The 15,048-nt window shown below is 30.4% G+C and overlaps 1 protein-coding gene across 1 annotated transcript; it reads left to right on the top strand.

Annotated features, from left to right (window-relative positions):
- Positions 1-94: 94 nt before the first annotated feature.
- On the top strand, positions 95-14,941 carry LOC122572662 (vacuolar protein sorting-associated protein 13A-like). Its single transcript, XM_043737909.1, has 51 exons — positions 95-647; positions 711-818; positions 913-1,039; positions 1,098-1,245; positions 1,309-1,520; positions 1,598-1,772; positions 1,830-2,302; positions 2,382-2,603; positions 2,670-2,782; positions 2,886-3,094; positions 3,481-3,647; positions 3,722-3,839; positions 3,919-4,215; positions 4,332-4,464; positions 4,557-4,787; positions 4,860-4,999; positions 5,068-5,165; positions 5,229-5,428; positions 5,504-5,683; positions 5,755-6,114; positions 6,197-6,580; positions 6,658-6,824; positions 6,899-7,160; positions 7,267-7,333; positions 7,462-7,799; positions 7,878-8,019; positions 8,086-8,378; positions 8,441-8,609; positions 8,683-8,874; positions 8,949-9,190; positions 9,264-9,525; positions 9,589-9,743; positions 9,807-10,009; positions 10,072-10,408; positions 10,517-10,729; positions 10,800-11,276; positions 11,364-11,633; positions 11,699-12,052; positions 12,133-12,312; positions 12,378-12,512; positions 12,581-12,732; positions 12,793-12,961; positions 13,032-13,225; positions 13,311-13,497; positions 13,571-13,699; positions 13,775-13,892; positions 13,957-14,080; positions 14,139-14,205; positions 14,292-14,437; positions 14,511-14,637; positions 14,723-14,941. The coding sequence occupies exons 1-51, from the start codon at positions 507-509 to the stop codon at positions 14,861-14,863; spliced, it is 10,248 nt and encodes a 3,415-aa protein (XP_043593844.1). The 5' UTR covers positions 95-506; the 3' UTR covers positions 14,864-14,941.
- The last annotated feature ends 107 nt before the right edge of the window (positions 14,942-15,048 follow it).

The following is a 15,048-nucleotide window of genomic DNA, read 5'->3' as shown; positions in this document are numbered from 1 at the left end:
TCACGTGTTTTCTAATACCTCCTAAGTTTTGGCAGAGTTTCTCTTGTTAATTTTTTTTTCAATTATAATCTCGATAATGTTCGAATACATAGCAACTGTTTCATGGAATATACGGCAACACGATTTTTAAAAAACTTTGTGCTTTTAATCATTGCATTTACTAAAACATTTTTTTTTCAATCATTTCTTTCTGTTCTTTTTAAGATTTTTACTAGAAAGAAAGAATATTTTCGAAAAGGTATTACAAAATTTGATAAAGGATAGATTCTCGACTTGTGCATGTAAATCTTCCAAGTAGGTGGAGCTGCGCATGAAGGTTTCATCCGGTGCTAGCCTTGGATCCCGAGTCGTAGGGAAACGGGATCAATAAAATCCTCAAGTTTCGCGCATGACGGAATTTATTTTGCGAATTTCTTAAGGTTATGAGATGAATCCATGATATAAAACCGTGTAGCACCAAATGCAAATAAGTAAACAATATAATAGACTTAGTTAAATGCGGAACAATGTTCGAAGGTGCCATAGCGGCGTTCTTGAATCGGCTTTTGGGGAAGTATATCGAGGATTTAGATACCGAACAGTTCAACGTTGGTATCTTTTCTGGCGATACTTGCCTTACCGATCTTAAATTAAAACCTGAAGCTCTGGTAAGCAAGTTTTTCTCTCATAAATAAAATATATGAAGGTAATTAATATCTTTTGGTTTATAGTATCAATTTGGTCTGCCTATTAAAGTGGAAATTGGTCTAATAGGAAGGATTGTTTTAAAGATACCATGGTCTGGATTATTTTCTCAGCCAATTATTCTTTATATTGAGGTAAACAAATTAGTAACAAATTCTTCTTTATTTGTGGTATTTTTTAGTTAATGTCAAAAAGCATTCAGGTACAATATGTTAACTCTGCTTAAAGGATATTTATATAGTGGCTGTGCCTGCTGCTTATGGTCCATATGATGCAGAAGTACAAAAGAAGTTGATAAGGGCAGAAAAAAAGAAAATATTAGAAGATTTAAAGGAAGATGAAGCATTCAAAACAGGTAATTCATATATGTATGATAAAGTGTGTGCACTAATTTCTTCTACAATTAATTTTAGAACTATTTGATAATTTGCTGGCATCTGTGACAAAAAATTTCCAAATTAGTATAAATAATGTACATATTAGATATGAAGAAAAGCTAAATGGATCTCTATGTGCTTGTGGTATCTGTATTCAAAGTATATCAGTTATGACTACAAATAGGTAAATATTTAATTTTCTGTTATTATTTTCTCAGTATCTATATGTATTCATGTCAAATTGTAGTAAGTGGAAACCTGGTGTTTGTGCTAGTAATTTGAGTACAATTTACCAATTAATAAGGGCAGAATCCTTAAGCATATATATGGATCATGACACAGAATCTGCTCTTACAAGCACACAATGCGATTGGAATATGTTCAGTCTTCTAGCATGGAAAAGTACAATGCACAGAGCTTTACAAACCTTTGGCATGAAGAACAAAGAGTTCCAATTTTGTAAGTTTACAGTTTTATTTGTAAACATAACTTTGTATTTAAATATAAGTAAGGAAACTAACAATGTTATGTTGTAGTACTAAAACCTTTCACTGCAAAAATAAAAGTAATTATACATAAAGGTAATGAGACACAAACATCCCGCATGTTGGTTGATATTGTCCTTCATGATGTGGCAATGCAAGTTTCCAAAGTGCAATATATTACTTTTTGTCATCTTTATAATTCGTTGTCACGTGCGATAATCAATAAGTACGTATATTGATTGCCATTTTTTTGTTGACTTTATTCATCGTTATGTTATTTCAGACCATATATAAAATATCGTCCATACGATAATGTAAAGGAAAATCCAACAGCTTGGTGGAAGTATGCTTACAATTCCATTTTAGATTACAATATAAGACCCTATACATGGTCAAGGGTCAGTGAGCACAGGAAAAACTACAGGAAGTATAAAGAAGCATGCTTGCAGAACTTGTTGCGACCAAATGATACAGAACTAAAACTGGATTTACAAAAATATGAAGATTGTCTGACTATTTTAAATATGGTAATAGCTAGAGAGCATGCTAAGCAGGAATTGAAAAATAAAACGATTGAAGAGAAACATCAAAGTATGAATACCAGTATTTCATTACAAAATGTACTAGAAAACACAACATTGATTAAAGAAGTACAAAATAATGATACACAAGAACAACAAATCAAAGCATCATCGCATCATATTACTAATGATTCAGGAAGGAAGATAAAACTGGAAAAACTACCCCAACCAATAGGTATAAGAGAATTTGTCTCAAATTCACAATTGAAATAAATACATATATGATAAAGACAACTTTCTATATTCTGTTTCAGATTATAAATTCAATTTTACTTTAGCAAACTGTTGTTTGAGTCTTTTAAGCTATAATAAAGAAATTCTTGTTGTAACTGTAACTCAACTCTTAACGAGTGTTGAAATACGTCCTCTAATGTCTGCTTTCAAAGTGTCTGCCCGAGCTGAAAGTTTTGTAATCGAAGGCGTTTCTGCAGAAGGTGACCTAGTGCCATTAATCACGGTTGACAATGTTTTGACAGGTATCAGAATTTACTTTATTAGGAATTAGAATTTACCACTAATTTTATCATTACTCATTTTTACAGGGAATGTATCAACTAACTTCTTGGCAGTAGATTTTGAAAAGAACGGGGAAAACGTGGATCCAACTTTCGACGTTTCTATAAAGCTGGAAGCTATAGAAGTGACTTATTATCATGTAATAATATTTTTATAAGATAAATGTATTTAGGAATGTTAATTCATCCATTCAATATTAATTCATCAGCATCATAAAAAAATGATACCTTATTAAATTTTAGCATGCCATGATAGAAATTATTCAATTTTTCAAACTCAATAATTCGGATATGCAAACGACAATTTTGTGGGCGTATAAATTGTACGAATATATAAAGAGAAATTATCTGGTTTTGGTAGATAATATTGTTTCTCAAACGCTTCGGATTAGTTTCAAAGTAGACATTAAAGGACCATACATCATATTTCCTGAACAAGGATCGATACAGAAGTGCGTACAATGCGAAACATTAATAAATTCTTAACCGTTTGAGTCTCAATGGTCATTGAAAAAACAGGGTTGAAAAATCCTGAACAGTGCGATAGCGCTTGTCTTAATCAATTGCGAAGAGAACCAAGCGGTGTAATAGTGCTCGTCATATTCGTTACTTTATGAAATACATCTATATCATTATATATGCGTACTATTAATTTACAAGTTTTGTTCAATAAAAATTATTGAGAAGATAACAATAAAATACAAAATACCGTCAGTCGTCCATAGCGTTCAAATGTACTGGGACTTTTCGACACAAAATATAAACAGCATGATCGCGCTGCTTGGAACTCAAACGGTTAAGTCTGTTTGGGTCTGGAAGTAACACAAAGGAATTGTAGAGGCGGACATATCCTTGTCATGGATTTTGGTAATATGAGTTTGTCTAACGAACTACAATCTACAAACTTGCAACTTGAAGATGCGACACTCATGGAATTGGAAGAATTGCTTTATGACAGAATACATATTGAATTTTCTGGAGCACAAATACTATTTTGTCATTCAGGTACTAGTTTTTTTTAAAATTCATTTTTTCAAATCTTAATACATTTATCTCAAATACTCTTTATTTTATTATAGGAGATGATTGGAGGTCAGCTAGAAAAAAGAAGGATTCTGAGTATCATTTTTTACCAAAGATACAAGCAACTACGACTATTTCATGTAGTATAAAACCAGAATACCATCAGTTACCAAGGTACCTCCTAATCTTTCTGGGCGTATTAGATCAGATTTATTGTAATTATTTTTTTATTGTAAAACTTATTATTTTTTAGAATTAAAATTAATGTGTCCATTTCGAGTATAAAATTTAATTTATCAGAAAATAAAATACGACTGATTGTTCATTTCTTGAACTTATTACTATTGGCGTATCAACAGAATGTAGAGAAGTATAGGGGCAATATGAAACAATATGCTTGTAAAGAAAACTTGAACAAAATTTTCATATCGATGAAAGACCTTAAAAATGTGCAACGTAGTGTATGTCTGTCATCGATTGAAATGATACAAAATAAAATCACGCATGTGTCTAAGGAACTTTTGACGAATCATATTCAAAAACTCGATAGGTAACGAAGTAAGATTAAATACTAATGTACAAAATGTATTCTTCAATATTTTGATAAAATGCAATTATTTTATTACAAACAAACTATATATAAAATTTCTTTTTTTCATATCACAGAAGTGTTGTGTCTTCTGAGGTCAGTGAAGAAGACTTGGAATTACTATCAAAGACGATAAGTCTGTCTGGATTTGATGACAATGTATCTCCATATAATCACATCAATTTCTTGTTGAGATTTGCTATTGGAGAGGTTCTATATATATTGATCTTTCTCATTAGACTTTATTTATCTTTTAAAATATCAATTTTGTAATATATTCAATGATATTTTCAAACGTTTAGCTGTCAGTTCATTTGGGAATTATTCATTATGGAAGAGAAGAACCTTACTTGAATTTAAGATTGCATGGGTTGTATTGCGAAACCGCGATAATGGAGTATGGACCTGCTGTACAATTTGGTATAGGATCTATTCTTTTAGTAGACAAAACAAATGCTGGAGTAACTGGATCATACTTAGAATTAATATCTACTGAAGAGCCGCACGAAGTTTTTATTATATCGTATCGTAAGGTACTGTAATTTGTGCGATGAAATTAAGTCCTTTTTGTTTACTTCATATTTTCCTACTAATATATTTTGTAGGTCAAATCGAACTGTCCTGATTTCAAATCCCACTTCAAAAGTATTGAACGATCTCTTGTCGTAAATATATTGAACATCAATATAAATCTTCACAGACCTGCAGTATTGAAAATACGAGAATACTGGTATAACTTGGCTAAGTATGTATTAATATCTTTATTATTAAATATTCAATAAGAAAAAATCTGAATAATAGATATTTTTTTAGCATTTTTGAGAACAATAATCTTCTCGACTTCGCGGAGAGCATATACTATAAAATTGCACATTGGAAAACGAAAGAAGACGATCCACCTATCCCACCTGGTAAAGAATAATAAAATTATTATAAATTCATTGTCTATAATCTTAATATTTTATCTTTTTTAGGTGCTATCAAATTGAATTATTCTGCTCGACTAAGCGCTCTAGTAGTAAGATTTTGCGATAAGGATTTAGATTTAATAGAAATACAGGTCTTGGGACTAGAAAACGATTGCATTTACAATGCTAATGAAAGAATGGTATTGCGTGTACATCTTAGACATCTATCGATTGAAGATTTGAGCGAGGATACACTTTATTCTAAAGTAAACATCAAATTTATGAGACATACTATTACATATAATTTCGCGTATTCTTAATTTTAAATATTTCTTTATAAGATTTTAACCACAGAAGAAGATAAGGTTTTTGATTTAAAATATGTGAGACATATGCCAAGATTATACACATGTTCGGACATCGATACAAAGCAAGATGATGTAATGTCGGATGGAACATTTAAGCTTTCCATTGGAAGAATGAATTGTGTACTTATTTGCAAAATTCTGTATGATTTAAAGGTATACATTTCATATTTATATACCATTATTATATTATAACAATAATGATAAAGTTTTGTTCATTCTCACAGTATTTTTTAGCGCCATTTACTTCTACGTATTTCTTGCAATTTAAGAAATACTTAGTTGAGAAACTCATGAATGGGATTGGAGAATTCAAAAAAAGTGCAACGAAATTGCATATATTTATCGATATTCAAGGTCCCATATTTTTGTTGCCACAGCGTAAAGAAGTTCCAAGTCTGTTGGTATTAAATACAGGTGCACTATCAGTTGAAAATTTCTTCAAAAAGAGTGATCACTCTACTCAAAGTGTTAAAATACCCAGCAGTGACTCAAACCAATTAATAATTGATAATATTCTAGTAAAATTAAATAATATGACTGTGTCCAGGGCAATTATGACACTCAGTCGTGATCTAGAAATCCAAGTAAGATTTAATGTTTGAAAAAATAGTTTTTTAAGAACTAAATAATATTTAAGTAAAGTGATTTAATCAAATGATGTCATAGGAACCAATTGTCGAACCGGTACATATTCGTTTCGATATTAAAAGAAAAACAGAATATCGCAGTGCAATGGAATTTCAAACATATGGGTTATTTAATATACAAGGTTCTATGGATTTTGCATATATTAATTTGAGCCAAAGAGATTTAAAGTCTAGTATACTAGTGTGGAAAGACAACGTATCCAAGATTATTTTGTTCAAAGATACATACTATAACGAAACGCAATCTGCAATGACGAGCCATTTAAAAAAAATCAGTAATGAAGAAGCAATGGTAAAGAAATTGGAAGATTTCCTCACACATAATGAAAATTCTGTATGTGAAATTAATACCAAATTAAGCCTAGAAGGGTTGCAGTTAAATTTGTTTTTAGATTCAGAGGAGGTAATTTATCACTTAATTTTATTTTAATTTGTCTATTCTACCACATACGATCTATATCTATTTTCAATTTATTTCAGGTACTAAGTTCACCCGTTCGTGATTTGAATCACGGCCTATGTAGACTAATGTTCGGAGAGATAATTAATACATATGCGTTTTACAGTGATAGAAGTTTGAAGATGAAATTATCTCTTCAAAGTTGTCTTTTGCAAGACACTCGAAAAGATTCTCAGACTATCAGAAAGTTCGTATATTTATACTCTTTCTATTTGGTATATTTTTAACGTAGTTAAATAACATTTTCACTTCGGATTGAAGGATAATTCAATCGCCAGCAAGACAAATAGGAATGCAACCTGAATCTTGTATATCCATTTCAATGTCTCCTATTGTTGATGTTACGTATACTCGTACGCCAGCTGGAGAAAAATGTTACGATGCACTTATTCAGGAAGTAAGAATAAACTTATCGGTACCATTCGTAATGCACCTGACTCGGTATATTATGGATTCTTTCCCGGGTGATCAAGTTGATGAAGGAATTATTAATCATGGATACGAAAATAATAGTTCTACGACAGTAAGTAATTGAACATTTTCTTTAAGCTATTATATATAAGTTACTTTATATATAAGTAGATAACAAATTTAATAATACTTGCAATACATATTTGTATCAAATCAAGAACAGAGATGTTACTACTACAGAAAGAAATAAATTAAAATACGCTCAATATTTTACAGAAGAACCAGGTATTTACACATATTTATTAGAGTTGAATGTTTTTATTAGTATTTTTCAATTTATATAATAATTATAGAATGAAAGAGCAAATAGTTTACTTACAATTATTTAAACATTAATATTTTATATAATTTAGATGCTACGGTATCTGTAAGGATACACAAGCCTGAGATTTTGCTCTTCGGAGATTTGAAAGCAAACAATGCACATATGATTTTATTACAAGCAGAAATGTCGATCGAGAGTAGTAGACATAGCTGCTCATCATCGATCGTTTATACGTTAACTGACGTACGTGCCAAATCAAAGAAACAAGGGAATTACTCGCACCATATTCCCTTCTGGTTATTATGTCCCTGTGATATTGAAATTTGTAGAAAAGAAGAAGCACCTGAATTCAATGTCAATTATATTGTCGCAGTGAATAAAATTGATGTTCACGTCTCTGCAGAAATTATACATACATTTATCAATGCAAGTATTATAATATAGATTATAATATTTTTATTCTCATAAAGTTTAATAACTATAAAATTGTATATACACATTTAGATATTGAATGAAGCTACAAGCTTTATAGATAGTATCAATGTGAAACTAGAAGACAGATTCGCAAATCAAGATTTTAACATGCACACTAATTTGTGGACACCAAAGAAAATTTCGAACGTACCATATAAAAAATTGCATGATGGTAAGTTTTATTGTACAAACAAATTTTTGTAGGATTAAAATAATTCTTATAGATTGTATTTTACAGATGATTCACATCTAATCTATGAATGTAACGATCGAGTGGTAACTTTTAATTTGAAACCATTAATACTATGTTTACTATTAGAGATAGAATATGCAATGGAACGATTTTCTGTTATAAAAATGGAGAGTACAATTACAATTTCTATTAATGATTGGTTCAATGATTTTAATCTAGAATCGAATGTAAAAATTCATGCATTCTGTTATAATATGGATTACAAAAATTGGGAACCTCTGATTGATTTGTGCTCAGAAGATGATATGAATTACAAACCATGGGAATTTACAATAAAGGTAACTTTTGTAACACATGAGTGTAATAAATTTTTATGTTTTATTCTTTACTGTGTGTGTAGATGCGTCATGGTGAAGCATTTATGATAAATTCAAATTCAACCGATTCATACCAGCATATAAAACAGGATGCATCAAAAGTCAAGAAAAAAAGTTTTAGAAATATCGATCAAGATGTTACAGATATGGTTTTTATAACTCCAGACCATTTAAATGTAGCAAAATCAAGTGGTACTTAAGACTAAATTCTTTATTCACATAATTAAGATTAATAAATACATTATTAAATATGTTCTCATTATAGAGACAGAAATGTATTCGACATATGAAGAAGACTCTGATACAGATGACGAAGAAGGACAGAAAAAGTTAACTAGAACTTCTAATTATTTGTTCAATAGTAACAGTAGTGGGGATGAAGACAGTGATAGTGATGACACCAGCACAAACGAAGATGAAGGATTAGAATTGACACCGGAGTGCAATGTAGATTCTTGTAAGAATTCATTATAACAATTATTACAATTAATCATCACAAATTTGTTAGTATAATAGGTTTTTAATCACCAGTTGGACCGCTCGGCCGTGAATCAATAAAATCAAACGATACAGCGGTATACATTATCGTATCAACGGAAGAAAAGCTCAATGTAGTAATTACGCCAAATTTAATTATCGTGGTAGATATTATCATGAACGCATTTAAACAAGCCACTAGTGGAATACCGATGGTACCTACTAGTATGAAAAAATTAAATCTTCAAAACGATATTGGTCATGAGAGCCGAATAGAGCTTCTTGTTCCAGACGAAGTCAGTACATTTATCTCAATTAATACATTATTTTTAAAAAAGATGATTTTTACGACTACTTCTTTCATTATAGAATAACGAAAACGTAACTCGAATTATTGTCAGTCAAGATTACCATGATATTAGTCCATCCGCAAGTATTCCTAGCAGTCCAGAAGCGGAGCCTCATTCTGGACTTACAAGTCCGCAATTAGTTGATAATGAAATGGATTTTGCTGATCCCGACACAAATTTACAGAATCATTCAATGCCAATGCAGGAAATATTTGAGAAAGATTCTTCAATCAGTATATACAAAACAATTACTGGAGAAGTTTTACGAGTCATTTTTAAAGGTATTCTTAAATGCAAATATATTATCAATGAAGTATCTTTATCTTTTTTTATCACAATCGTAGGATTTGAGGATGTACTGGTATACTGTCCTAAAAGGCAGGGGTGTAACTTAATTCCACTCCGACCTATCAGACACGATGTGCGCTATCACTTGATTATAGAAGCTACTATTAATAATTACTTATATCGTACAATTACTGTACGATCACCTTTATCGGTAAAGTATATAATTTTTTACTTGTTTCATTATGATTTTATTTTAGGAGTATTTTCATTTTAGTTTCGCAATGAAACTTCGTACGCATTGGGTCTTTATTACAAGAAGTCATTGTTGGATAAATTGGGACTCACATGTATCGGTAAACCTACAAATCCTTTTGATGACAATATCAGGATGACAATCATCGAACCTGATTCCACTTATAGCATTCCTTTATACATAGCCTATCATTTTCCTATATATATACTGCCTGCTTATTTAGAGTAAGTAGAAAATAAATGCAGTAAGAGCGTTACTTGACATTACAAGATAAATCTTGTTTCAGAAAATATCAGGTAAGCGAGGAGGGAATTTACTGGAAAGAACTAAGTGCAACAATAAATGTAATTAAGGATATATGTTGCAAAATGAAAGACGATGAAAGTAATTCTGTATTTTACGTCAAAGTTTCTTGTAATGAAATTCCAGTAATCGCGAAATCAAGTTGTCACGTACCGAATTATTTGATAAACATTTATCCTCCTTTTATTTTCAACAATCAACTACCATTCGTTATAGATGTTTATATACCTGCTATTAATTACGAAGTAAAAATTGAACCAGGGGAAAGAATAAACATGCACTCGTTGAGTTGTAATATTGATGTCCAATTTACTTTTAAGGTATGTATATTATATAAATATCGTATTATATAATAATATATATCATATATTAATATAACAAAGCGTCCAATTGGTCTAAGTTGTTTGTAATTTTTTCTGCCATCAAAGATTCAAAATTATTTGGGTGCATATTGGACTGGAACGACAAAACTGAACACGAACTTGGGGAAGAAATTTGTTGTTATGAACGCTGATAGCGAGCTAGAATCGGCAAAACCATTTTTATTATGTATAGAATTGTGTAAAATTACAAGCTGGCATATTGTTATTCAATCTCAATATTGGATGATAAATAAATCCGGACTACCTTTATACATTCAGGTAATTAATTTGTTTCAAAGCGTAACTATAATATATACGTACTTTATATGTAATAATTTAATACTCTCAGGAATGCTACTCCCATATAATTAACGAGATACCAGAAGAAGAACTGATGGTGTTTTCTCAGAAGAATAATAGAAAGACTACAGTCAGATTGAGAGCTCATCAGTCTGAATGGTCTTTGCCTTTTGGATTGGAAGGAATTACTTCCATGTCTTTGATTGTATGCAAAGATATAGAAAGAGGAAGAAAGTACAGAATTCTAACAGAGATTGAAAGTTCTCGTCTTTCCCCTAACTTCACGAAGATTATCACGTTTCTTCCATGTTTCTATATTACTAACAAGATGAAAAGAACCATTAGATTTATGGAGGAAAATGATCAAGCAGATTTGTGGAATGATCTTCTTTCTGGACAAAGTCTACCATTTTGGCCGGTTACGGAATCAATGAAGATGAGAATAAAGTGGAGAAATAGTCAATTGGTATCGCAACACTTCGGTATTACACATGTGGGAAAAACTGTATTAAGAATGGATAATGGAGTGAGTATTTGAATACATAATTATATACAAAATGATATATATAGAAAGATTTCAATTACTATAAATGATATACTTGTTTATGTATAGTCAGCAGTTAGTGTAGAAATCAAAGGTGGTATTAATTCTCCATATCATGTTACATTCCAAAAATACATGGCGGGTGATATACCTTTAAGGATAGACAACTTTTGCGATGATTTATTTTTAAAAATTAGTCAGTGTAATTTGGGTCAAGTAGTTCTGATAAATCCATTCCAAAGTCTATTATATACATGGGACGATCCCACCAAATCCAGAGAACTTGTTTGGAATGTGTACAATAATAAAAGAACTGGATACAATGCAAGATTTGAAAGGGTAAAATATAATTTATATCTTGTTACAAAATGTAATACAATATGTGATGATTCTTTCATTTTTAGGATGGATATGGACAAGAAATTGTACCACTTGTAATCTTTGACAACTCTAACAGCAGAGCATCCTCTACTTCTTCAATTAAATCTCAAAACAATAAATTAACTTGGTTGGAAAGCAAATCTGGAAGTTTTAATAACGAAAGCAATGATTGCGACAATGATATAAAGTCACCAATGTTGAAAAATGCACAGGAAAATAAAACGGTAGTTTATTGGGTCAGTTACATGGAAGGAAATCAAAGAATCTTGTTATTCACTCAACAGGAAACAGTTTTCTTAAAAGCGAAGAGTATAGTCGATCCTGAACCTAGTAAAAAGGAGGTATTTCTTTCTTTTGCTGGTATTGGAATCAGTATTGTGAGTATATATATATATTAATGAATTAAAGTGGCAGAAAAGATATTTCTTATTAGATAATCAATTTAACATGATTATAGATAACAAAATCTAATGAGAATTTAAAAGAACTAGTGTATGCTAACATAACAGATTCTGCAGCTCATTGGGAACTTTATTTTGACAAGAGATGGAAGAGTTTATCTTTAGAATTGAGTGCTTGGATAGAGAGCAAATATGTAAATTCTTGTAAAAAAGCACAGCTAGAAAATTTCATTGATGTAAGTACATTCTACAAACTATCAATTTAAATGTAACACTTCAAGTATAAATAATAAACTTTCAGGTTGATCTTGTAAAAATGCACATGACCAAACCGTTCTTCGGAAAATTAAGAAGGACCTATTCTCCAGGAATTTGGTTGCATTGCAGGAAGTCTATGTCACTCACTTATTTACAAGGCTATGTTCATAGGATACAGGTATGTACTATCATAATATCATCTTCAACTAATGTTATTTAGTTATATTATTGAATTGGCTATTTCAGGTGGATAATCAAATTCGTAATACTACGTTTCCAGTGATTTTGTATTCAAATTTGCAAAAGAGTATTATTAAATATGCAGGCAATCATAAATTGAAGCACTGTATAGAATTTACATGTTTGAAACAAAGGAAACTAAATTACGACGTTTACAAGTACGTAATTCTTGCTAATACTGTATCAATTGTATGCATATAATCAAATGTATTTCGTAGGAGTATTTGTGTCATAGTTAGAGAATTTGATCTGAATTTACAAGAGGGCTTTCTTCTTTCTCTGATCGATTTAATTCCAAAAAAACCAGAAACTAAGTATTCTATTGCAGCAAAACTAAGAAAGGATGTTTCCACCATTCATATCTTGCCTTCCAATAAAGCTAACAATGTAAATATATATACTTATCATCATTAATATATTAACATAACTACAATTTATAATAACACATAAATTGCAGAAGACAACTGTTAAAAGGAATAATATGATAGAACATATGTATATTTCTCCAATCTTAATACGCTTAATATTGTTGGCTGATACAGAAAGACCTAACATTTATAACATTAGTGATATAGCAGATTATAAGAATATTGTTCGATTTATTTTTGAATATTCTGAGAAGGGAGGGTCTGAAAAACACGCTGAATTTCGGTACGAAAATATTTAACATAAAAACCACTATATAACATACTTATATTCTGTTAATTTTGTATATATATCTTTCTTTGGATTTTAGGCTTCCATATTATGAAAGAAACTTTATCGCAATTAACACTAAAGAAATTCTGTTTGATCTATCACGATCTTACGTGGCTCAAACTATGCAACAATTTCATGTTTTGATTCGTTCCACTACAGTCTTAGGAAATCAATGTGGCTACAACTTTAGATCACCAGGAGACAATTTTTATGAATCTAATACAGTAAGTATGAATTGAAAATGTTCTGAAGGAAGCAATTTTTTATGCTAAGTATTATACACGTCGAATCTTTCAGTTGATTTTATGTGGAGACGAAATAGCAGAAAAATTAAGTTACGAAGTGGCGTGTCAATTGGGCTATGCTACCCCTGACACCACACAAATATCAGTCTTTAATTTTAACATTGAGCCCCGTATAGTTAAGGTATGTTAAATACAACTGAAGAAATATTAATTGCTTGATATTAAGGTAAACAATAGATACTACTTTTTATTTTAGATGAAGGAACCATGTATTCAAAATAAAGATGTTCCTCCCTTGAATCTTTCAATTCGTACTTCGTTTGCTACAGAAATTGAACTAGAAACCTGCAGTTTAGTAACTGCCTTTATTAGCAGTGAGTAAAAAACATTTTATCTTATTAATTTATAAGAACTTTAACTGCATAATAACATTTGCAGGTATTCATCAAGAAGAATTGAAATATTTCTTCAAAACTTTGGGGAAGAAAACGTCGATATTTTTTAATACTGAAAGTTCCTCTTTAAAAGCTTATTCAAAAGTAATAGCGGATATTATAAAAAGGTAGTGTTGATAAAGTGTTGTATATAAGTTGAATTTACATTTGAACTATGCATTTCAGGGCACAAGAAATAGGTCATAAGTTCATATCTCGTATACGTTTACCACGCTATATCAATCCTTACAAGGTAACGTATAAATTTACTAAAATATTATTTGTGAATAGAAATTCGATTAAAATAAATTCAACCCTTTTTCTTTCATCTTTTATTAGGGAGTTGAAACATTTTCGATGCATAAGGCAAAAGGAATGCATCTTTTAAGTGTAATTAATAAGAATCCAGGTATTGAAACAGACACATATTGGGCACATACTATCTTATCAAACGATGGAAAACATATAGCTCTTGTTTCATTGCAGTATGTATATGAAAGTTAATTTTTTTACTCCTAAATCGTTAACTTTTCTTTTCAATTTGTATTTCGTTTATAGGCGATTATATTTTATTGAAAAAGGTTGTACCTGGGGATCCTTAAACGTAAAATGGACTTTAGAGACTCATCAATTACTATCACCTCCAACAATAGTTAACAATAAACTTATCTTGCATGTAAACAAGGTATTTGTTTACCATACACATTGTATAAATTCATCGCTTATTCCTATTTAAGGATATAAATGTAATGAATTTATCTTACCTGCAGAATGAAGGTACTTTGTCACCCATGGTAGATTGGTACCTGGAGAGCGAAGCAACAGACATTCTGGAGTGGCTGTGCCAGAAAATAAATATAGCGATGATCTTGAACATGGAGAACAGTATATGTTCAAAGCAAGTTGTATAATTGGAATCCAAGCTATAAAAAAAAAGATAATTATATATTTAAGATAGTCAGGCACAATAAATTCTCTAACAAACGCAATACTTCCTCGTGTTTATATTGAAAACCTATATCTAAAAGCAACATTATTTTCCTACAAGTACAATGGTTTTTTCTCATACTCAACTTTCATATAGTTTAGAAATTCT

The sequence above is a fragment of the Bombus pyrosoma genome, linkage group LG11 (genome assembly GCF_014825855.1).
Source record: "Bombus pyrosoma isolate SC7728 linkage group LG11, ASM1482585v1, whole genome shotgun sequence".
Lineage (NCBI taxonomy): Eukaryota > Metazoa > Arthropoda > Insecta > Hymenoptera > Apidae > Bombus > Bombus pyrosoma.
Note: the sequence above shows the minus strand (reverse complement) of the source record. Positions and strands in the feature narration are given on the sequence as shown.